At 49.4% G+C, this 24,904-nt stretch overlaps 1 protein-coding gene and 1 pseudogene across 1 annotated transcript; both read left to right on the forward strand.

The window, feature by feature from the left end:
- Positions 1-1,086: 1,086 nt before the first annotated feature.
- Positions 1,087-12,154, forward strand: LOC149327347 (uncharacterized). Its single transcript, XM_089564852.1, has 7 exons — positions 1,087-2,233; positions 2,267-2,392; positions 9,181-9,311; positions 10,032-10,170; positions 10,981-11,109; positions 11,596-11,636; positions 11,747-12,154. The coding sequence occupies exons 1-7, from the start codon at positions 1,589-1,591 to the stop codon at positions 12,063-12,065; spliced, it is 1,530 nt and encodes a 509-aa protein (XP_089420978.1). The 5' UTR covers positions 1,087-1,588; the 3' UTR covers positions 12,066-12,154.
- LOC149327348 (uncharacterized) lies at positions 2,994-7,168 on the forward strand (annotated as a pseudogene).
- Positions 12,155-24,904: the final 12,750 nt, after the last annotated feature.

Here is a 24,904-nt window from a genome sequence, read left to right on the forward strand (position 1 = left end):
TTTCAATTATTGTAGACAGTCTATAGGCAGTCTATAGATAATGGTCTACTAATAGTTTAGTAGACAGAGGTCTATAGACTGTCTATAGACAAAGGTCTATAGCACTGCCAGGCCACACACCTATGGAATGTCTATAGACAGTCTATAGACATATGTCTACTGGACCAGTAGACTTGTCTGTAGACTGTCTATAGACAGTAATCTACTGGAAGTTATGGCCATAAATCTATAGGTCGTCTATAGTCCGTCTATAGACAAGTGTCTATAGACGGTCTATAGACAGCTCTATAGGAAATGTATGACCATAAGTCTATAGATCGTCTATAGACTGTCTATGGACCTGTGTCTATAGACTTCCTATAGACCTATAGACTTTCAGTAGACATTTGTCTATAGACTGTCTATAGACAAAAGTCTACTAAAAGTGTATGGCCATAAATCTATAGACTGTCTATAGACCAGTCTAAAGGATTTGTCTATAGACAGTCTATAGACTTCATAGACTAAAGTCTATAGACAGTCTATGGACTGTCTATAGAAATTTTTATAAGGGGGGAGGCAACGCTAGCAAATTAAGTGCATGAAAATTACTAATAGATGTTTTAAATGCAGAATTTCCTTGGCAGAAACCTCCCTCGTCTTCGTCTGTCTCTCGCCGGTCGGTTCAACTTTTTCACTACACCGGAAATGATTCAAACCAATGGCGGCGCACAAGAGAAGTTTCGTTTCCCGATGCCTTAGGCTACGTGGCCATCTGCCATGCTTCTTTTTACTTTGTTGCATGCAATGTTGCATGCAAGTTCCCTGATCTTATTCGTGGCTTACGTGACCGGGTAGAAATCAGAGACCTCGGTATACGGCCTCACGCCACCATAGCTGCCTTACTCCGCCCGCACATCAATATTCCGGAAGGCACTCAAGCCAAGGAGCAACCAGTCATAGTTCTGAACTTGGGCACCATGTAACTCCTGAGCTTTAATGCAGTGTTCACGGAGCAGCGAACTCATTGTGGGGTGTCCGGCTATCACCGCCGCCGTCGCTAATGCGCATGCGCGCCAAAAACTAATAAAAGGCGTGCGCCGCAACTTACGGGTGGGTTATTCTCGGCCAGCCACGCACCGACGAACATGCGGGAATAACCGCCGCGTTCGCCCCTGGAAACTTGTCTGCTCCTTCGCATGAACGCGCGCTCATGAACGCGCGCCTCTTATGAACCACGCATCACAACAACTGGCGACGAGGACGGGATAGAAGACGGCGTTCTTCAGTTTTGGAAGGCAAGTGTTTCCGAATTTCACTCCGTGAAGAAAACTATCGTTTTTGCAGTGTGCAGAACCGGTGACTGTCGTGATGACTGGGGCCGAGGCAGAAGTGACGCACTTCGCTGGGCGACTGGGCCAACTGGAACCCTTCGACGAGTCCGCCAGCGATTGGGCTTCGTACGAAGAGCGGCTTACGTCGTTCCTGATTGTCAACCGAGTACCCGACGGTGACAAGGTACACGCCTTTTTGAGCATTATCGGTCCGAAGACCTACGGGTTGTGGAAGTCATTAACTGCTCCCGACCTGCCTTCTACGAAAAATTTCGATGTCCCCAAAGAAATTTTTCAGCGACCACCTGTCTCCGAAGCCGTCCGTCATTGGAGAACGGGCCAAGTTTCACCGGAGGTGCCAACGAGAAAGCGAGTCCATATCTAGTTATGTTGCCGAGCTTCGTAAACTGTCGCAAACGTGCGAGTTTGGAAGCGCCCTTGACGAGTCCCTTCGGGACCGCTTCGTGTGTGGCCTGCTACGAGAAGACATTCAGCGAGTGCTTTTCATGGAAGACAGCAAGCTTACTTTCCAGAAAGCGGTGGAGAGGGCTCTTGCAATGGAAGCGGCTAAAAAGTGTGCTGCTGAAGCACGCGGCACCGACGCCGCAGTCAGCGATGTGCACAAGATGCAGGCTGAAGCGCAGAAAACACGCAAAAGCTGTTTTCGCTGTGGTTCGCCAAAACACACGAGTGAAGCATGCCCTCACTTGGACGCCACCTGTTTCAGTTGCAACAAAAAGGGGCATATCCAGAGAGCCTTCAGAAGCAGTGGTAAGATTTTTTCCAAGAAAAAGCAAGTGACAAAGAATGTCAAGATGCCGACAGTTGTGTCTCGAAAAGCTTCGACCCTCAGTCTTAACGGCGTGTCCGCAGCTCAGTGCGACCCTGTCACCGTACTGATGACCATCAACGGCGTCTTGGTGAACATGGAGTAGGTCACGGGAGCGGCTCTTTCCGTCATGTCAAAGATGCAGTTCCGTCAGCTCTTTCCTTCGGCTGTACTGGAGCCTACTACAGTTAAACTTCGTACCTACACAGGAACACTGATACGACCCCAGGGCGTCTCTTCGGTCAACGTTGTAATGCCGGGAAACCCGCCCGGATTCCAATTCTGCCGGCCGCTTTCTCCTACGAGCGTCCCTTTTGACAAGCCCTGGTGCTGCGCCGCAAGGCACGCGCCCTAACGCTCCCTGACAAGCCACGATGCTGCGCCGTACGGCAGCGCAGTCCTAAGGAGAAGCATCTGCAAGCAACACGCCTGGACCTGTCGCAAGAGGCCAGACAGCGAGGCGCCAGATTCCTTCTCTCCCGGACGCCACCGCGCGCGGCAAAATTTGAAGCGGTTGGCCCGCGCGATCGCTGATTGGTCCTTTCGGACTGCCGTCGAGTGCTGCCTTTGGATTGGCCAGTTCTGAGGGGCCACCGTTCCTCAGGCTATATAAGCCCCAACGCTGCAGCTTGGAAGAGTGTGACGGAGTGACCGAGTGACCGACCCACCGTGAGTCGAGTGCTGCTCACGAGTGGAGTCTGATGGTGTGACGTGCTGGTGTCTCGCTGATCGTCGCTGTGCGAGAACAGTCGCGTTGTATAGCTCTCGGCCCCCGTGCCGATGTTGAACTATATTATGCCCTGTACATAATGTATAAAGCATTTTCTTAGTCCACCGACGCCTGACTCGGAGTCTTCGCTACCGCTAAGAGAGCTGGCAACGCTCAGTCACGAAACGGGTGGCGAGCGCAACGGGACCACCTCTATGGCACAACATTGGATGGCAGCTATGGGATCGACCGACATCAGCTACCTCGGCGCGGTGAGTGCCTGAAGTTTTCCTCAAACGCCAGACTTTCTCTAAAACAGGTTATAGTAGCTTAGAGAAAGAATTGGTGTAGCATTGCGTTAACCTTGTGTGTTTCAAGCCTAGGAAGAGTGTTTTGAAAACCAAGGGATGCTGAAGGGGTAAACAAGGCAGTGTGTGAAATTCTTGCGCGTACCGAACTAGTAGCGATATAGTAGTGTACGGCAAGTAGTTTCTAAAAGGGCAAACAGCAAGAGGCAGTGTGAACGATGGAGAGTTACAAGGTTAAAGAACTTCTCCAAATTTGTGAGGAGTTGGGCATTGATTTGGGCTCAACAAAAAGAAAGAATGCGATCCTTGAGGTCATGAGGACTGCGGACGTGACGGCTGAGGAAGCCGAAGAGGCCTGGGCTGATATCAATGAAAGGCGTGAACGGGAGGAAAAGAGAGAAAAGGAACGTCGCGAGGAGGAAATGAAAGAAAAAGAGATGCGAGAGCGCCAGGCGCTTAGAGAGCACGAGGTTAAAATGAAAGAGCTGGAGCTCCGAAAAACCTCGCCAGCGCCTAGTCTTGCTTCGACGACGGTTCCCTCTAACGCTCCAAAAATACGCGACCAACTGCCGCCCTTTGTAGTCGGCGAGGATGTGGCTAAATACCTCGTTAAATTTGAGCACGTGTGCGAACGGAATGGTATTGAGCGATCCCTCTGGGCACAGAATCTGTTAGCCTTGCTTCCCGGGGAGGCATCTGACGTGATAACTTGCTTATCGAAAGAGGCGTTTGAGAGCTACAGTGATGTGAAGGAGGCGCTATTGCGAAAGTACAAACTGTCGCCCGAAGCTTTCCGGTAGAGGTTCCGGTATGCACAGAAGGGCAGGGAGTCACATGTTGACTTCGCGTTTCGTCTAAAAGCCGACCTGGTTGAATGGCTGAAAGGCGAAGAGGTTTACGACGACCGCGATAAAGTCGTCGAATGCATCGCGTTAGAACAGTTCTACCGTTGCATTGATGAGGATGTCAAACTCTGGCTGCAAGATAGGCTAAAGGAGGTTAAGCTAGACAAGGCAGCAGAATTAGCTGGAGAGTATTACCTCCGCCGCAGCTTGCACAGCAGGGCAGTGCGTGTAGAAAAAGCAGATAAGAGAGACGGGTTTTCAAGGAAGCCCGACTAACGGAAGCAAATCAAGCGTCGCGAGTTTCGGAAAGACGAGTCCCTTACCAAAGAAACTGTGAAGGAAGGGCAGAATGCATCTCAGAATGCTAGCGATGGTCCCAAGCAGCGAAACGATGCGACGCGTTCTTTTGAAAAACGGAAGCCGTTAATCTGCCACAACTGCAAAAAGCAAGGGCACATCGCGGCGAACTGCCAAGAGAAAGTTGCTTTTGCAACGATACGGGAAACAAACAAAAACATGCGACTGTTGGAGCCATACATGCAGGAAATTAAAGTAAACGGCAAGAAGTGCAGAGCACTTCGGGACTCGGCAGCAACTATGGACGTCGTCCACCCGTCTTTCGTCTCCTCTAGTGACTTTATAGGAGAATGCGCTTGGATACGGCAAGTGGCCGAGGATGAGAGTGTCTGCTTACCGATCGCAGCGGTCATCATTGAAGGAGAGTTTGGAAAACTTAACACAGAAGCCGCTGTGTCTGCCGCCCTTCCGGGGCACTTTCCCTACCTGTTCTCAAATAGCTCGGAGCAGATGCTGAAGGATCAGGGCAAATCATTCTTTGCCGACGTGGCGTACATGGCCCTCACGCGATCCAAAGCGCGCCAACTGTCGAGGGAACTGGACTTTGAGTCGGTGAACGAACAGCCGTGCGGCACGCGGAGCGATCAAGGTAACTTGAGTGGCGGGCAGACACGGGAGATGCAGAGCTCGGAGACTGGCTTGGGAGAGCGCGGTTTGGACGAGACTGAGAGTGATACGTGCCCTGCTAGCCGCGATCTAGACACGACGCCGCAGTTAGGCGACGCGGGCTCCATACTCGCTCCGGTTTCCGCCAGCTGGCAGGAGCTGGCCGCAGTTGAAAAGGAAACGCTCATTCGCGAGCAGCAGCAAGACTGCTCAATAGCCGATCTGATGAAGAGCGTCAGACTGGGAGTGGAGACAAAGAGGGTTTCATTTTACGAGAGATCTGGCTTATTGTATCGCTGCTACACCGATAAGCAGGGTCGCAAATATGAGCAGATTTTGATCCCTCGAAAATATCGCTGTCAGTTACTGGAACTCGCGCACGAAAATGCGTGGGCAGGGCATCTTGGCTTAAAAAAGACCAAGGCTAGATTGGCTCAGGAGTTTTATTGGCCGTATTGTTGGAAGGACGTCGAACAATTCGTGCGATCTTGCGAAACCTGCCAGAGAGTGGGCAAATCCACTGACAAGTGGAAGGCGCCGATGAAGTTAGTGCCAGTCATAACAGAACCTTTTCGGCTACTGGTAATTGATATTGTAGGTCCTTTGCCAGAATCAACGAACGGGTGTAGGTATGTTCTGACGGCCCTGTGCGTCGCGACCAAGTTCCCGGAGGCGGTACCACTTAAGGAGCTAAATTCTTCCCAGGTCGTGGACGCTCTGCTCTCAATGTTCGCACGCGTCGGGTTCCCTTCTGAGATCCAGTGCGACAATGGCAGCGTCTTCACCAGCTGCCTAACTTCTACCTTTTTGGAAAGATGCTGCATTAAAGTGGTGCACAGTTCTATCCATCACCCGCAATCTAATCCAGTAGAGCGAATGCATTCGGTGCTGAAGCGCATATTGAGAGCCCTGTGCTTTGAGCGTCACTGTGACTGGGAGGCCTGCATTCCCGCCGCTATGTTCGCCTTGAGGTCTGCTCCCCATGAGAGCACAGGCTTTAGCCCCGCGGAGCTCGTGTATGGCCGAAGCCTTAGAACTCCGCTGCGCATGTTGCGAGAGTCTTGGAAAGGCAGTGATGACGACCCAAATGTAGTCTCCTACGTCCTCGACCTTCTTCAGAGGCTCGGGAAGACAAAAGATATTGTAGAGAGGCACATGAAGGCGGCGCAAATCTTGTCAAAGGGATATTACGACAAGTCAGCAAAAAAACGCACCTTCGAAGTAGGTAGTCAAGTGATGTTGCTGCGTCCGTCGAAGAAAAACAAGCTCGAGGTTCACTGGGAAGGACCCGCGAAGGTTGTATCGAAGCTTTCCGATACCAACTACGAAGTGAAATTAGGGAGACGGCGCAACAAAATTTATCACAGCAACTTGATGAAGCTCTACATTCAGCGTCACGCGATTGTAAGCATGACGATAAATGCTGCCGATGAGGAAGGGGCGGAAATCCTGGCGACAGCTGACATGAAAGATTGTGGTTTAGAGCTAATGTTGGAACAGCTGACTTTGGACGCGCGTCTAAGTACCACCCAAAAGGAGGATTTAAAGGGAATAGTTTCCGAGTTTAAGGAGGTTTTTTCGAACCGTCCCGGAAAGACCGCGGTCTTAGAGCACGACATCGAGCTAACATCTTAGCAACCGATCCGCAGTAAACCGTATCGTTGTTCACCCGTGCAGAAAAAAATCATGGCTGAGGAGATTCAGCGCATGCGTGACTTGGGGGTTATAGTGCCAAGTGAGAGCGACTACACATCGCCCCTGATACTTGTCCAGGTTCCGGGAAAGGATCCGAGGCCATGCGTCGATTATCGGCGTCTGAACGCGATCACCCGAGATCAGACATATCCGATACCGAACCTAGAAGAAAGAGTGGAGACGGTGTCGAAGTCAAATTATATATCTACGCTGGACCTCGTGCGAGGCTATTGGCAAGTACCCCTTACGGAACGGGCTAGCCGTTGCGCCGCGTTCGTTTCCCCGTTCGGAACCTTCCGCCCACTCATGCTGAGCTTCGGACTTAAAAACGCGCCGTATTGTTTCTCTAGCCTGATGGACAGAGTGCTTCATAGTTTGGGCGAGTTTGCATTGCCATACCTCGACGATGTTGCCATCTTTTCGGATACTTGGGAAGAACATCTCGAGCACTTGCGAGTCGTATTTTGCAGGTTGAAAGAGACAGGCCGTACTGTGAAACCAGCTAAATGTCACCTAGGTTACAGTGAAGTGACTTATTTGGGCCATGTGGTGGGGCGCGGCCGGCGTAGACCTTCCGACATCAAGGTAGCCGCTATTGTAAACTATCCCCGGCCAACCGCTGAGACGGATATAAGGGCTTTTTTAGGTTTAGCTGGATATTACCAACACTATGTGAGAGACTACTCTGACCTTGCCAACCCGCTGACAGACGCGCTTCGAAAATCGGAGCCCGTTAAGGTGACGTGGGACTCGCAGGAAGAGAATGCGTTCCAAATGATGAAACAAGCCTTGAGCCATAAGCCGGTTCTAACGGCACCAGACTTTCCGAAAGGTTTCATCTTTGAATGTTACGCGAGCGATCGCGGAATGGAAGCGGTGCTATGCCAAGATGATGCTAGTGGTCATGAACGACCAATTTTGTATTTGAGTTGCAAACTACGCTGTAGGGAAGAGGCAGAGGAGAGAGAGTGCGCCTGCCTTGTGTGGGCAGTTCAGAAGCTGGCTTGTTATGTATCCGGTTCTGAGTTGGTTGTGGAAACGGACCATTGCCCTCTGGCCTGGTTAAGTAAAGCGGTCGTTTGCTGAGGTGGAGCAGGACCCTCCAACTGCAAAATCTCATTGTCCGCTATAAGAAGGGAAGGTTGAACGCGAACGCCGATGCTCTAAGTCGTGCATTCTAGGCCTCGCTTCTTTCAGTGACCTCCTCGTTACTTACCTTCTCTCGCTTTGCAACAAACTGTCATGTTCGAAGGAAGAAAGGGGCAAAAATGAATGACCTCATTTGCTTCCTCAGCAGTGTGTTTTCGGTCCAAACGATTTCAAGGGGACCAATCTGATTTTCATTATTATTGTTGATTATTAAGTGCTCCTGCTATTTTGATGTGTTGATACTTTGCAAAATGGTTGTTTGAACCTTGTGTACCAGATCGTACACATGCCTCTTGTTGCAGCGGGAATAAATGGGGACATCAATTTAGTTAGGTTAATTTGGATTATGGCTTCGTCTGGTGTTTGATGGGAGACAGAGGGCACTTGCTTGTGTTGGGTGTTGCCTTTTGCCGGTCGGTTTTGTAGTCTGCAGAACGACCAACCATGACCAGTGGTGAGAAGCAAGGGGATCGGAACGACCTCAGCGAAGCTGGTCGAGGTGCCTTGGCGACAACGAGGTGAACAGAGCTCCTGGCCTGCGAGTGGGACCTGGTGCTCGTGAAGCTACCTGGACTGGACGTGAACTTGGAAGAGCCTGACGAAGATGCGCGCCTGGCATCCGAGCCACGTGGAAGCAGCTCGTCTTCCCGGCGCCTTATCTGATGGCGGGGATGCTGTCATGCCGGGAAACCCGCCCGGATTCCAATTCTGCCGGCCGCTTTCTCCTACGAGCGTCCCTTTTGACAAGCCCTGGTGCTGCGCCGCAAGGCACGCGCCCTAACGCTCCCTGACAGCCACGATGCTGCGCCGTACGGCAGCGGAGTCCTAAGGAGAAGCATCTGCAAGCAACACGCCTGGACCTGTCGCAAGAGGCCAGACAGCGAGGCGCCAGATTCCTTCTCTCCCGGACGCCACCGCGCGCGGCAAAATTTGAAGCGGTTGGCCCGCGCTATCGCTGATTGGTCCTTTCTGACTGCCGTCGAGTGCTGCCTTTGGATTGGCCAGTTCTGAGGGGCCACCGTTCCTCAGGCTATATAAGCCCCAACGCTGCAGCTTGGAAGAGTGTGACGGAGTGACCGAGTGACCGACCCACCGTGAGTCGAGTGCTGCTCACGAGTGGAGTCGGATGGTGTGACGTGCTGGTGTCTCGCTGATCGTCGCTGTGCGAGAACAGCCGCGTTGTATAGCTCTCGGCCCCCGTGCCGATGTTGAACTATATTATGCCCTGTACATAATGTATAAAGCATTTTCTTAGTTTCACCGACGCCTGACTCGGAGTCTTCGCTACCGCTAAGAGAGCTGGCAACGCTCAGTCACGAAACGGGTGGCGAGCGCAACGGGACCACCTCTATGGCACAACAACGTGCAGCAAGGCGACCATTCTGCAATTCTTCCACTCTACGTCGTAGACCACAAGGGACCACCTCTACTGGGCCGGGAGTGGCTCCGCGCCGTCCGGTTGGAGTGGGCGAAAATCTGGAACCTGAACAACATTACAAGGTCAGACACTTCTACTCATATCAACGTTAAAAAGAGGCTTGACGCATTGCTGGGGAAGTACAAACCCCTTTTCAAAGACAAGTTAAGCGCGATAACGGAAGAGCGCGCCGAACTTTTTCTTAAACCTGGTATGAAGCCGAGATTCCTAAAAGCCAGGAATGTTCCGTTCACGTTGCAAAAAGCTTTCGACGCTGAATAGGCCAAAATGGAACAACTGGGAATTATTATCGTCGGTTATGACGTCATAATTCGCTACGCCTGCGGTACCCGTAATCAAGCAAGATGGTAGCATACCGATTTGCGGCGACTACAAGACGACCGTTAACCGTGCCTTGACGTCGACCGTTACCCATTACCAAAGGTGGACGACCTGTTCACAGCCTTGTCTGGGGGTAAGCATTTCTCGATGATTGATCTCAGCCAGGCCTATCAGCAAGTGGTGATGTCTGAGTCCTCAAAACAATACCTCACGTTAAATACGCGAAAAGGATTGTTTGCTGCTAATCTACTCGCGTTTGGAATTTCGTTCGCACCTGAGATTTTCCAAAGAATAATTGACACCATGCAGAAGGGCTTGCACGGCGTTTGCTGCTACCTACACGACATTCTGGTCACTGGTAAAAGTGACAAAGAGCATTTCACAATCTGGAAGCTGTGTTAAAACGACTTTTTCAAAGAGGCGTTCGTGTCAAGAAAGACAAGTGCTCGTTTTTCCAACAGGACCTTCGCTACCTCGGACACAGAATCAGCGCACAAGGCATCTCGGCAACGACGGAGAAGGTTGACGCACTCCTCAAGGCTCCAGCCCCCAACAACACGCAGCAGCTGCAGTCGTTCCTGGAAGTCGTCAATCTCTACGGCAAGTTCCTTCCTAACCTAACAACGCTGGCACAACCATTTTTCAGGCTGCTACGTAAAAACGCCCCGTGGTGCTGGGATGAGCGTTGCCAGGAAGCTTTCATCAAGATAAAGAGCCTGCTAGCCTCTCCGCCGATTTTGGCGCACTACGACCCGTGCAAACCGTTGCAGCTATCATGCGACGCATCGCACTATGGTTTAGGCGCGGTTCTTTCTCTTGTTTCGGATGACGGCAAGCACAAAGGCAATCGCTTTCGCTTCACGTACCTTGACCGATGCCGAAAAGAAATACAGCCAGCTTGAGAAAGAGGCCCTTGCAATAATATTTGGTGTGAAGAAGTTTTATTTCTACATTTTCGGTCGTTCGTTCACGTTAGTCACCGACCATAAACCGCTTCAAACAATCTTAGGCCCGAAAACCGGTATTCCGACTATCGCAGCAGCGCGTTTGCAGCGCTGGGCTGTCACACTGTCATCGTACCGGAACTCGCTTATCTTCAGAAAATCAAGCGAGAACGCTGAAGCCGATTTCTGTTCGCGCCTGCCGCTCTCAGTGGTGAAAGACGAAACACAAGAAAGGCAGGAAACTTTTTATTCATTGCGGTTGCAATAAATTCCAGTTTCAAGCCAGGACATTGCCCGAACAACATCTCGGGACCCCTTGCTTTGTAGAGTGATAGATTTCATAAACGTGGGGTGGCCGGCGTCTGTGACTGAAAAAGAATCGAAGCCTTTTTTTGACAGACGCAACGAGCTCACAGTTCACCAAGGCTGCATCATGTTCGGGATGCGAGTGATCGTGCCGGCAAAGTTGCGCAACTTGCTGCTGGACGAACTCTACGAGGGGCACCCAGGCATCGTGCGCAGCAAGCAACTGGCGCGCATCTACGTGTGGTGGCCGTCCATCGAGGCGGACCTCGAGCATCCTGTCAAGGCCTGCGTAAGTTGTCAAGAACAGCGTTCCGAGCCGTGCAAAGCGCCCCTGCATCCTTGGTCGTGGCCAACATTAGAGATCTTGCTGGCCCCTTTTTGAACGCAATGTTTCTTGTAATCGTGGACGCGCATTCCAAGTGGTCGGAAGTGTTTGTTATGCGCTCGACTACCTCGGACGCTACAGTTGACAAACTGAGAGGGCTGTTTGCGTGGTTTGGTTTCCCAGAAACCATGGTCACTGATAACGACCCGCAGTTTACTTCCGAAGAGTTCAAACTTTTTGTGAAAGAATTGGGCTGTCGTCACGTGCTTACTGCACCGTATCATCCCAGCTCAAACGGGCTTGCAGAGCGTTTCATTCAGCCACTTAAAAACGCTCTTCGTAAGTCTAGCGGAGCGGACACATTACATCTGAGGCTTCAAAAGTTTTTGCTTACCTATCGTAACTCGCCCCATGCGACAAAAACTGAGTCACCAGCAAACTTGCTACTAGGACGACGGCTGCGAAATAGACTCGATGTTGTCAAGCCAGCGGTGGGAGGAAGGGTTGCATATAATCAGTTCAAGCAATCCGTGGCTCGCCCACGTCGCGATCGTGACATAGCAGTCGGTGACCAAGTGCTGGCTAGCAATTTTTGAGGCAGACCAAACTGGGTCCCTAGTGTTGTTGTGGGGCAGTGCGGCCCTTTGTCTTTTACCGTTCGTGCTACCACACCCAGAGGCAGTTTCACCTGGCGTCGTCACAAGGACCAGCTGCTCGCGCGGACCAAGGATCCGGACCGCGAGGCATCCAACCAGGAGGGAGACGAGTTCCTGGCGTTTCCACCAAGCGTCGACCCAGTGACATCCTCCGCCCCTACCACCAGTGGTCCTGCCGCTTCGCAAGCGTTCCATACGGCGAGTGCAAGACGCTACCTGACCAGAGACCGTCGACCACCGGACAGATATCAAGCTGGAGTTTAGCTTGTTAAATTAGCCGATATAATAGGGGAGGGATGTGGTGTCCGGCTATCACCACCGCCGTCGCTAATGCGCATGCGCGCCAAAAACTAATAAAAGGCGTACGCCGCAACATACGGGTGGGTTATTCTCTGCCAGCCACGCACCGACGAACATGCGGGAATAAACGCCGCGTTCGCCCCTGGAAACTTGTCTGCTCCTTCGCATGAACGCGCGCTCATGAACGCGCGCGCAACTTGCCTGCTCCTTCGCAGGAAAGCGCGCGTCTGATGAACCACGCATCACAACAAATTGAATGCAGCGATTTTACGTGTTATCCATCAAACTTCTTTCTCATACGTTTAACAGTCTTATTAATGTGAAAAGTTGACACGGAATTCGGGAATATTGCATTATAGGCAGAACTTTTCTAGTGTAAGTCGTGATCTCGATGTCCATTTGAAGTGTCTGCGGTAGTATGTCCCAAAAAACAAAGGATCACGACAAAACACAAATCTTTTCACCCTTCAATGGTATCTTATTCCTCGCATCAGCAGTAATCCACTAATAACGGCGCAAACGTACCTTTCACGCGAAGGCAGGTCCTAACGCGTAAGGTCCAAGTTTGGAGTCTAAAAAGGTTCTTGCGACATACTCAGTCTAAATTCCCTAAACTGATTTTACTACACAGATGTCAGGAAAGGAAGGTAAGCCTGCAGATATATGGATAGAAGAACCAATGAGAGATCAGTGCTTATGCATTCAGCCTGCTGTGAAGGGTGCACAGGTGTTCTTCGTAAAGCGAATAGCGACCAAAGCGAATGTAACAGCACAGAATTCTCTCTCAGCCATGTCCAGGAAAGACAGATGGGCGCTTATTCGCCTATCAAGCTGGTTGGTTTGTGGCTCTCAAAAGTAAAAACTCTGACACCAGTTGCTGCACAAAAAGCGCACGACAGATTCGGCAGGCTCTATCAATGGTGTAACAAATTCTCTCGTCGCATAGGCTTCCTTTTATAGCGCCCGAAAAAGACAAAAATTTATGTAGCGCATGTAGCTCCTTCCTCGCAAAAAGCAGCACTAGCAACTGTGTCGCAACACAACGTCGCAGTGGTGTTAAAAGTTGTCGCCATGCAGACACGAAGTGTTCCCCATCCGTTCCAGGCTGCTTTCTTTTATCATACCCTTTTTATCAGAACAAAAGAAAGCGACGGCATCAGCACGGGGCAAAATCCTAATTTTACATTCTACAACCGAGAAACGACGATTAGCTGTGTTTTTGAAGATACTGAGCTCTAGAGGCTTGAGATATATACCGCGAGTTACAAAGGCGAAATGTTAGCCCCCGCAGTGGCTCAATGGTTATGGTGCTCAGCTGCCGACCCAAAAGACGCAGGTTCGTTCCCGGCCGCGAGGGTCGCATTTCGATGGTGGCAAAATGCTAGAGGCCGGTGTAATGTGCGTTGAGACCCAGGAGGTAAAAATTATTCGGCGGTCTCCACTATGGCTACGGCGTCCCTCACACTATGAGGCGCTTTGGGTCGTTGAACGCCCTTAAGCAAACCGAAGGTGTGGTGCAAAAGGTTATTTAAATTAAGTACATTTGGTAAGTTCTTGGTTCTTTGGGAGAGCTGGTATTCCCAGGAGGCTCTCCGACTAGGTGGGCGATGGGCAGTTGAGGGAATCTCACATGTTTTCATACCATTTGGTAAGCACGACGCAAGCCACAATGATGCCGCAAGGCATTGTTAAGTGCTGTAGGACACCGCCAGGATGGAGCCTGCGCCTGGAGCATGTCGTTGGCCCCTGAAGTGATGCGGTTTCCGTTGCGCGAAGGGCGAAATCTATACTAATTTATCGTAAGGACAAGGGTTTGACAGACACCCTTTCAAGACCTTAAGTGTTTGTGAGTGCGCGAGTGTCGTGCAGGCTTGATTTCCCGTTTCCTCTTTTATTTTTTCCTTTTCTTTCGCCTGTTCATCACCCTCGTCCGGAATAGCATGCCAGGTTAACCAGGCACACCTCTCCTGTGATCCCTAAAACCTCTTTCTCTCTCTCTGTCCAGTACCTCTTCGATTTGTCCTGGAGAAAAAAAAACATGCATCTGCGGGCATCTTGAGGCTGCGTGACGAGCAAGCAGAAAGAACAGACACCACAGGGCGTGTTGTGCCTGTTCTTTCTGCTGCTTCCTCCCATTCGGATATTTTTTCTAAGAGACCTGTAGTGATCCCGGACGCGTAAGGTTGGACACTATCGGCGTGCTCGATGCTTTGATTCCAGAGCCTCCTTGCAGCCAAAATGCGGTTGTAACGCATGGCTGAGAATAAATACTACTGCAGGAGTCATTCTTCTAGTACTTCGTTTTTGAGCCTGGGACACGTTAACAAAAAGGAAGAGTACACATGCGATACAGGACAGATCTCTGTTCTATTCAGGGTGTCGAACCGGAACCGAACCTGAACCCGATACGGGAGCCGAACCCGAATTTTCACCCGGAACCGGAGCCGAAGCGAACCCATATTTTTTTCGCCATCTTGGAACTGAACCCGAACCGGAACGATTCAAAGGAACCGTTCCGAACCGGTTCGGAGCTCGGTTCAGCCCTGCTTTTTTTTGCAACCCGGCGTACTTGTTTTTTTTTTTTTTCAGACAAAATGAGATAGCCTAGCGCGTAGATTTACCCATCCAAAAGTGTCTGCGCTGGAAAGTGGGAGAATGGCACCAAGTATATGAGACAACAAAACTGAATGAAGTATGGTGTGTGGAAAAAACCTAATTGACTGTTGTGTAATGTACTAGCGCCAATTCTAAAGAATTGTAAGTCAGGTTTATGTGAAATCTTGAGTTATTACTGCTCCTCCCTTTCATGTTTGCGTATGGTTTTAATCAAATTGTTAGCAGTGATCTAACTGAATAACAGAATAAAGGGCTATAGACACCACATTTTTGGTTGGGTATTTTCTTCTTTCAAACGATGATTTCGGCATTGGAATACATGGAGCACCCCGTGGCATTTGCCTACAGCCAATAAATAATTTGTACTCGAATTTCTTCGTGACGTTGTTTTAATTTCATCAACGGAACGATGGCTGTTACCAGTATTGAATTTAGGTTACATGAGACACGAAATAAAACTGCAATGTTACTGCTAATAAGTCGTTTGTTGTGATATTAGCTTTTGACGCCGGCTGCTTTATGTGCAGTAGTTAGTCAAAACGAAGTATCAGCGTCTATAACACAGTTTTGCACGCCTCACGTGACAGTTCAACTACAAGTCACAGCATTCTTTGGTTGATGAAACCGAAACAGCATGGGAGAATAAATTCTTTTCTAAACTATTCAGCGGCCCTAAACGAATGCCACATGGTGATCTAGGTATCCTAATATCTAAGTCATCGTTTGAAAGGAGAAAACAAGAAATAAAATTTATGTGCACAGTCATTTAAGCACCGATTGAGAATGCCTTCCCTTTCTTTGTGTCATTTACCACAAATATATGAAACACTAGCACAACGACCCAACAATGCTGTGGCACCGGTTTTTGGGAAAAGGAAATGGCGCAGTAACAGCGTCAAGGGAAGGGGGAAGGTGGGAGTGAAAGAAGAGAGAGAAATAGGTGCTGTGGTGGAGGTATCCGGTATATTTGGACAACTAGAGACTTCAACATGCACTGACACCACACAGCACACGGGTGTCTTTTGCGTTTTCCTCCATCGAAACGCCGCCCGGTTCGAACCCGGGTACACCGAATAAGTAGCCGAGCGTCAGAAACACTGAGCCACCGCAGTGAGTAGAGCAACATTTACTTTTACAAGCGTTCGTTGTCTCCGACCGCAGGTACTAAATAAAACCCCTCACGATGGGTCAGTGGTGCTATGAAGAAAAAAAAGGCAGCGGCGGCTGTGGAGCTCGGCTACTGATCCAAGGTTGCGGGTTCGATCCTGGCCTCGAGGGCCGCATTTCGATGGAGACGAAATGCAAAAACGGGCGTGCGCTGCCGCACGTTGAAAAGTTGGCAGTGGTTTGAATCTTCTAAACCTAGCTATCGAGAGTGAGAGCGGAAGGGGCCTAAGGGACCTACCCCAATCACCTCTCTCCAAATATTTAATGGATGATAACTATTTTTGGCCACCATCATCATTACTCTCGGTTACGCTCAGTTAGACGCCTGAAACGCCCACTGTCAGCCGTGCTCTCATCCATGGCGAAACTGCATTAGAAAGCGGCGTCGCATCCTTTTAAGCGAACTCCGAGTCACGTGCCCAATCACATGACCACATCTGGAGAAGCGGCGGTCGGAGCAGCGGCGAGTCACGTGGTCTGGCGTCACAGCCACACCTCCGGCGCTTCTCCTGCTGAAGGTCAAAGTGCAGCACTCGATAACCTTGGCGAAATATGACGTGGTAGAGCTCTCGCTCCAAAACTCCAGCTGGTTACGTTAATCTGGAGTCCTCCACTACAGCGTCCATCGTATAGAGCCCGTGTCTACTCGACACGTTAATCCGAAGGTATTACTACTGTTATTTCCAAATAAAGGATGGATAAATTGATGCAGCTTCTTTTTTTTAGAATCCGAATATTCTTTTTTGCACGCGACGGAAAAAAGCAAGGAAAGGCAGTCTCTTGGCAGTGGTGGAGCTATACTTATAAGAAAAAATTAAATACCGATTACACAAAGGGGCGATGCCGAAATGCATGCGTTCGCTGGCATGTGATAGTGATTGCGCCCAGAAAGATGCTACAGCAATGAAATGCAACTGCGATGAAATGATTTCGTTACGCCGATTCGCTCAACGGTTCTGCTCATAAAAAAATGATGCCAGTCGCTAGCAGGCTGCTTCATCACACTGTTCTCAGACTGCTTGATCTTGGATTCTCTGTCTGGCACCTTATAACTACTTTTCGCTGTCATACTTCCGTTTCTTGGTGTCTGAGGCGCGAGGCTTATGCTCGTCACACACACACGCACACACACGCACAAACGCACACGCACGCACACACGCACGCACACACACACAAGCACACACACACACACGCGCAATTTTTGTCCGTGCAAAAACGAAGCGCCTCAACCTAACCTATCCAAGCGTGCTTTTTTTTCTCATCATACTCTTTTTATCAGAATAACAGAGGTCGACGTCATCATAATAAGTCATAGTCGTAATTTCTCACTGTACTTGCTAGAATCCACGATTATCTGTTTTTTTTAGATACTGACCTACAGGGGCTCGGATATATATAACGCGAGTCACAAAGGCTATATCGACGAGGAGATTTCAATAAAATATGTTTTGGTATGCTCAGGGTGTTAAGGAGAGCTAGTGCTCCCACGAGGCTCTCGCTCGGTGGGGAATGGATGGTGGAGGGGTTCTCGCATATTCTCGTACCATCTAGGAAAGGTGGGGGGGGGGGGGGGGTGACTGGAAAGTCGGTTTCGGGACGACGAAAAGGTGTCTGTCTGTATACAGGTGCCGATACATGGCAGCTTCGTTTGTCAGTAGTGCGCGGGAATGTAGAGGCCGGGTGCGGTGGTCATGTCGGCGCCCGCGTAAGTGCAATGTACGAAAAATTCGCGACTGACTCGAGCTTCAAGGAGACCAATTTCTCGCGCGACAGGGTCTCTGAAATTGCTCAAGCTGGAGAGTTTAGTAGATGCGAAATCCACGGGCTTTTCACCTCATACATCATCAGACGGCTTATAGCATACACATAGCCGTACATTATATTTCGAATTTATTTCATTTTTCGGCTCTTGCCGTAAATTCTTCTTTTTGCCGCGGACAATAAATAAAGTGGACAAAGTGAGAGAATCTTGCACTAAACAAATTTTTGCATTTTTTTATTTTATATATCGATGCCACAGAAAAAGTAAACACCATAACAAGGTTGATTAAAACCCATCTGCATTCTAAATTTTGTTTTGCCCTGAACCCATTTGAACCCGTTTTAACCGGTTCAGTACGGTCCGAACCGGTTCGATCCGGAACGGAATGTCGCTCTGGAGCCGAACCCGGAGCTGAACCCGAAAGGTGTGAACCCGAACCTGAACCGAACCCGAAAAAATTCCGGTTCGACACCCTGGTTCTATTACCTCTCAGCTATGGGGTATAAAGCCATATGCGAATGCATGTGTACAGTACGGTCTACTGTTAAAGGGAACAGGCGATCGCGTGTCGTCCGCGCTTCGCGGAGCGCTGCCGCCGAGAACTTGTGGGAATTGTCGGCACAAGACGCATGCGCAGTAAGCATGACGGCTGGTCACTCCGCGCATGCGCCTGATGCCGGCTATTCTCGCCGCATCCAGGCGGCAGGGCTTCCTGAAGCGCAGAGCACACGCGATCGCATGTTCCCTTTAACAATGGACCGTAGTGTACACCGCTTCGCCGTCTTCCTGATAGCATTGCATATCTGCCATCGGTTAATAATGGTAGGAGCACAAAGAACAATCCTGAACACACGAACGGTTTGCGAATGTGCCACCGGATACTTTTGTATCTTGATCCCCAGCCGCACATAGATATTCCTGCTCCAACAACTATCCAAATGATCTTAAAATCACGTTTGCGCAAAGATGCACGCAATTCATGCATAGTTTCATGCAGTGCACTTGGCAGGAATGTGACTGGCCGCTTTGGTCCTTTAACACCGGCATAACTGTATCCACTGAAAGCGATGAGTGATCAGAAAGCGCATTAGTTAGAGCTCGCAATCGTAACAGTGTCTTCCAAAGAGGAAGTTCGATAAGAGGGTGCGAATATGTGGTATTGAAGACGAGAATGTGAGCGGGCCCCTTGTTATTCTAGTTCGTCGCGCAAAATTGTTGGCCATTAGTGCAAGAAATGACAGGAGGAATTTCACTGATGGATGTTTGGAAGCGCCCTTTTCAGCGAGGGCGGTGCCGCTTGTACTGCACATAGTCAAGTGGGAGAGCTTCATCAAGAGCTTCTTTATTTCCTTCTAAGAGTAAGAATAAAACACGCAAAGTAATTTAAAAAAAAAATGAAGACTGCAGGCTTGCTTGGTCAGGCCTGTCTTGGCTCACTTCTTCCCGCATTTGTCGTCTCCTGTTGGAGGCTTCCTGCCAGCTTCCAACTGCGGGTGAAGCAGGTCACTTCTTCCAGTGTGCACGACTGCCCCTTCGTCACTGAAACAGCACCAAAGTCCTGTTAATCAGAGCAGACTGTCACGTTTTTGTGCAATGCAACCTGATACCGAGTGCATAATTAATTTCCGGAAACTGCGCGAGTTCCAAAACGTTTAGCTGTAACTTTCACATGGTCAGCCACCTTCAATTTAAGGAGAGGGCTGAGTCGGGCTGGTTGGTTCATGTTGAATGGTACGGCAAAACAGCGCTGACGAACGGGACGGAAGAAGATGATGAGATGCGATGAGATGAGATGTGTTTGTCTCATCTTCTTCTGTCTCAAAGAGCGGAGCATAATGCCGTGTTTTCAGCCTGCTTAAGGATGGTGCGTCTGCCATAACTAAACAGGTTTAACCATTCTGGATATAAATTATCAGAACGCTGATTATTCAAGACAGATCGATGTTTTTGTATTCATAAGGACGAGCTTTTAATAAGGTGAAGCATCCGAAACTTCTTCATAAATTGAAAATATTTGACTTCATTCCTATCTTTTCTGATGTGGTTGTTTTAGTAATTGGCCCGAGTTTGCCGTACTGAGTGGCATTTTTTCTGCACGAGTTCTATTATTCCAATACTTCTGATTTCATTGCTATAGAGCACGTCCTTTCCTTAGCAACTGGGTGATCTAGCATACCCTATCTTTCAGTCTTCGTAAAAGTTTTTAACGAAGATTCGAGTAGTGTTGAAAAAAAACGAGTAACCTGCAAACCATGACTTCTTTCAAAAATCATTGTTCAAACTTTGGTATTGCTGCGATAAAGGGAATCTTCACTTAAAGATCGATTAATTGTACTATATGCAAAATCTCCATTGTTATCAATCCCTCCTTCTTAGAAAATATAGCGCAAAAAGGACACGGACGACACGAAAGTGGACAGGACAGTCGCTATCCACTTTTGTGTCTTCCGTGTCCTTTTTGCGCTGTTTTCGAAGAACTGTTACCAACTAGCCCAAACCAAGTTACTGTTACATCAAATTCCTCCTTAGTTGTGGTTGCTTGATTTTAACCCATTTTAACATTGGCCATTTATATTCCAAAAACTTACACTCCGACATTTACGGACCTTAGTTTTTTAGTCGTAAATTGAAAACCAGTCCTATAGACACATTAAGCTTTAGGCATTCAATACTGGTGTTGGGTTGAAATTGGAATACGGCTTTGCTGCGTGGGATTTGATACCTTAATTACCGCACTTATCTACGTGAACAAAGAAAGAACTTTAAATTTCTCAATGATGCAGTAGACTCTGCAACAAATCTTAGAAAGCATGATTGCATTCCGTTAGTTCATGCGCAGAGAAAACTGAACTGCATTTCCCTGCTTCGCGAAACTTTTGCAAGCGAAAATAAAGTTATTCCTCCTGCATTCGTTACTCAATCTAATACCAAAGCACCAGGCTCGCTTATCAAAGGAAAAATGGCTGGGTTGTCAAAGCTTCATTTTAAGGGAGAAAAATTTCTTCGTAATTAGAACACCCCAATCTGTCGATACAGGGCAAATTCTGTTTGAATACGTGCGCATTTATTGACTGTCTGGTAGAGAGAGTAGGCCCACCGAATGAAAAAAAATAGAGGTGACACGTGGCACTTAATTTCTCGCTTAATATTATGATGGGATAGCATATAGGGCTAATGGCAGGTGTTTCTGGCGATGGGCCTTGTGTGACCCAGGTTGCTCTTCATGAGCGACCAATCAATCATTCAACTGCCACATGCCAATGTGGTGGACAGTTTGCTAGCTATCCTGTGGCCCAGTTGTGATGAAGTTGCAATCTTACATATACTAGGTGGCCGATCTGCCTCCTAGGTTGCTCTCTGGGCACCACCTACCAGAGTCATGCTCGTGATTCTTCACTCGCAACCCCTACGCCCACAACGCCGACACGGCATTTTTTGGACAACGGGGCATTTAACGCTAACGCGTTAAAAGCTATGCTGTAGATTCGACGGACATAAGCAAAACGTGGCCAGAATGGCCGCTTTCCACGTCTTCGGTCTGTTTGAGAAAAGTTTTACCACGTTTTTGAAAAAGACGTGTCCTAGCCATGCGAAACCAACCTAGTACTGTTGATATTCGTCTGTCCGAATCGGAAGTATTTTATTCATCTGCAAATAAGTAAATACTTAAGCGTACCTAACGATCATTTTAAATATTCCCTTCTTGAAAAAGTGTCAGTTCGAAGTTGTAGATCACTTTGAAAAACAGAGGGCTAATATGTTTGCAAGAAGGTTTCGCTTCATCATTATCAACCTAACTGCGGCCACTGCGGAAGAAAGGCCTCACCCACACCTCTCCAATTAGTCTTGTCCTGTGCCAGCTGCGGCCACCCTGCCCCCGCAAAACTCATCAGTGTCATGCGCACACCTAAGTTACTGTCGCCTCCCGCTACGCTTGCCTTCTCTTGGAATTCATTGTGTTACCCTTAAGGCCCAGCGGTTATCTTGCCTGCGCATTACATGCCCTGCCCAAGCCCACTTCTTCCTCTTGATTTCAACTAGGATGTCAATAACCCGCGTTTGTTCTCTCACCAACTTTTCGCACTTCCGATCTCTTAATGTTACACCTATCATTTTTCTTTCCATAGCTCCCTGCCTTCTTCTTCACTTAAGCTGAACCCTTTTTGTTAGCCTCCACGTTTCTGCCACGTAGGTGAGCGCCGGTAAGCAGTGGCGTAGCCAGAAATTTTGTTCCCGAGGGGGGGGGGGGCAATGTTCCAGCGCGGCCTCCTCATAGACTTTGCGGAGGGGTCGAACGCAAGATTAATAACGGCATTGCCATTCTGACAATAAAATTGCGCATTAGATAACGCTACACACTGTCTGAGCAAGTCAAATATGCATTTCTAAAATAAAAGAATGCATTCTTATGTTTTGAAAACTGTGGCAGACATAAATGAAAGCAATGCTTTCAGACTATTGCTTATTTAATAAGTAAAAAAAAATCGCACGAAGTCTAGAACAATATCAGTACGAATCCAGCAAAACAGTGCATGCCACTGATTTAAAAATCATAATGGCCACGGAATTAGCAAGTATATAGGAAAAACATTTTAATGAACCTTTGTCTTTCAAGAATTTTACATTTTTGTACACCTGCAACGGCCAGGAAAACATATAAACGTCCTTTCTTTCAGTGAACTGCGCAGCAGCAGCTGTCACTGGTCATGTATTGCGAGTGATTGCACCGAAATTTAGTCGCAACGACGAGGACATGTATGAACCAGGAGTTCTGCAAAATATGCATTAAAAGTGCGAAGATAAAGTGGAGTATTAGAAATGCGAAGATACTTCATAAAGGACAGAAAAGTGTGAATCGAAACAAAGTAACTGTATGTATGGCTCCCGGTGAGGATGCCATTACATACACCACACTTCGGAACCTTCCTGACTGCGCCAAAGAATTCCTCCTTAAAACCTACAATGATGCATGGAACAGCGGCTGCCTGCCCAGCTCCTAGACCTCCTCCCTCATTTCTATGATTCCAAAGCCGGGCAAGCCTCCCTCTCTCTCTAACCTCCGCCCAATCTCCCTGACATCATGTGTTGGTAAGACCCTTGAGCGAATGGCCCTTACTCGCCTCTCTAATTTTCTCGAGACGAGGGAGTTCTTCCCTCATTCTCTCATCGGCTTCCGACGCCACGTCTGTGCACAGGACATGTTTCTGGTTCTCCAGCACACGTTTCTGTCACCTACCCCCACTCAAATTCACGCACTTGTGACCGTCGATGTTCGCAAGGCCTTCGACGGTGTTTGCCACGACCACATCCTTTCCCAACTCGCCTCCCTAGACTGTGGCTCCCGCATGTACTGTTATATCCGCTCATTCCTCTCTAAACGTGTCGCTCGCTTTCGAGTCGACACCTATCTGTCCGACCCCCACAACCTCACCCGAGGCACTCCTCAAGGTGCTGTTCTCTCTCCTACCCTTTTCAATCTTGCTATGGCCCCTCTCGCCTCTCAGCTAGCTGAAATTCCCGACCTGCATCATAAATTTTACGCCGATGACATCACTCTCTGGTGTTCGTCTGGCTCTCCCGGTCACGTACAGGACACCCTGCAACGTGGCCTAGATCTCATCGACTCCTTTCTCACCACTGCTGGCCTCTCTCCTGCTCCTGAAAAATCCGAGCTCCTTCTCCTCAACCATTCCTCATACCAGCGCTCACACAACCAATTCGTCTCTCTCCACCTTTCTGGCTCTCCCATTCCTGTCGTCACGCAGTGCAAAGTTCTTGGCTTTCCTTTGCATGCAGCCAAGAGCGTGCAAGCCCTCCACCGTGCTGTCACCACCTGCCACTCCGTAACTCACCTCCTGCGGCGCGTGGTCACTCGGCGCTCAGGTCTCCACGAGGCTCATGCGTGCCGAGTTGCCCACGCGCTGGCCCTCAACAAGGTCTTGTACTTTGCACCCTACGTTTCCTTCAATCAGACTCAACTTAACGCTCTTGAGACTGCCCTTGTGGGCCTCTACAAGGCAGCTCTCAACCTCCCTATCACTACCTCTACTGCAAAGATCTTTGCAACAGGCCTCTTTCATCCTCTCCGTTCTTTGCTCTCTCTCCATCATGACTCGCAGATTGCCCGGCTTTCCCTTACCCGTCAGGGTCAGTGGTTACTGACTCAAGCAGGTATCTCGCCCATTCTCTGCGCCCCGTTTACCTCTCCTATTCCCACCCCGGCTCCCAATCTTCGGATCCTCCCCCTTCCGTCCAACATGTCCCCCGTTCTGCACGCCGGCCGTCGTCATGCGGCCGCACAGCACCATTCCCCTCTCTTTGATACCCAGGGTGTAGCTTACACGGATGCCTCCTTCGTGGCTCCTCGAGGTTCCTGCGGCTACGCCTTGTACCACCCCCACCTCCCCGCTCCTGAAACTCACACCAGCGGGCCGTTTCTACGCCCTCCGGATGCATTGTCCCTCGAGGTCCTCGCCATTGCGCATGCCCTCCAGTCATTTGCCCTCCTTCCCTCTCTTCAAGAGTACACAGTCTATTCAGACTCACAAGCCGCTATACACCACATACAGAAACGCACCCTAACCCCTTCTCTTCAACAGGAGGTCGAACGAGCGGTCTCCGCTTTGCAGCCTTCCATCGTTTTCCTCCGCTGGGTCCCTGAGCATTCAGGGATTGACGGCAATGAGCTGGCCCATCAGCTCGGCCGTGACACACTTTTCCGGGCACCGTTGATCCCCTGGCCCAAGCCCTCGGAGGACGGTGGGAGACTCACCCTTCGCCGCACCATAAAAGAGGTCTACCTCGAGCTCCGCCTCGACAAACGCCTTTACCCTCCCCCTCATCCATCACTCACAGTGCCGGAGGCTCGCCTTCTTCGGCACGTTCAAATGAATGCAATCATCACCCCGTCTCGCCTCTTTCTCTATCGCTATCGATCGGACCCTTCCTGTCCCAATTGCCCCTGTATCTATGCGGACCTTGCCCATTGCCTCTTCTATTGCCCGGCTACTCAGCAATCGGGTTCCTACCCCCCACCTTCTTTATCCATCACCACCTGGCTCGACTGGCTTGGCGCTGAAGGGGAGGAAGAACAGCGACTTCTGGTCGCCCAGGTGGTCGATATGCTCGGCCTGTAAATTTTGGCCGAATAAACGTCTTCTACTACTACTACTACTACTATGCTGCAATAAGATATTTAAATGCACGTATGTCTTGTATGGCTACAATTATTCTGCACCCATAATTACAGAAGGGCATT

This window comes from Amblyomma mixtum, chromosome 10 (assembly GCF_055824585.1).
Source record: "Amblyomma mixtum isolate Tamu chromosome 10, ASM5582458v1, whole genome shotgun sequence".
NCBI classification, from domain to species: Eukaryota; Metazoa; Arthropoda; class Arachnida; order Ixodida; family Ixodidae; genus Amblyomma; species Amblyomma mixtum.

Excerpts from the sequence above, each read along its gene's own strand:
- LOC149327347 (XM_089564852.1), top strand. The coding sequence starts at position 1,589 with ATGTCCCCAAAGAAATTTTTCAGCGACCACCTGTCTCCGAAGCCGTCC. Across the intron at positions 9,312-10,031 it reads AACCTGAACAACATTACAAG|GACCTTCGCTACCTCGGACA; the intron begins GTCAGACACTTC and ends TTTTTCCAACAG. Across the intron at positions 11,637-11,746 it reads TCGATGTTGTCAAGCCAGCG|ACCAAACTGGGTCCCTAGTG; the intron begins GTGGGAGGAAGG and ends TTTTTGAGGCAG.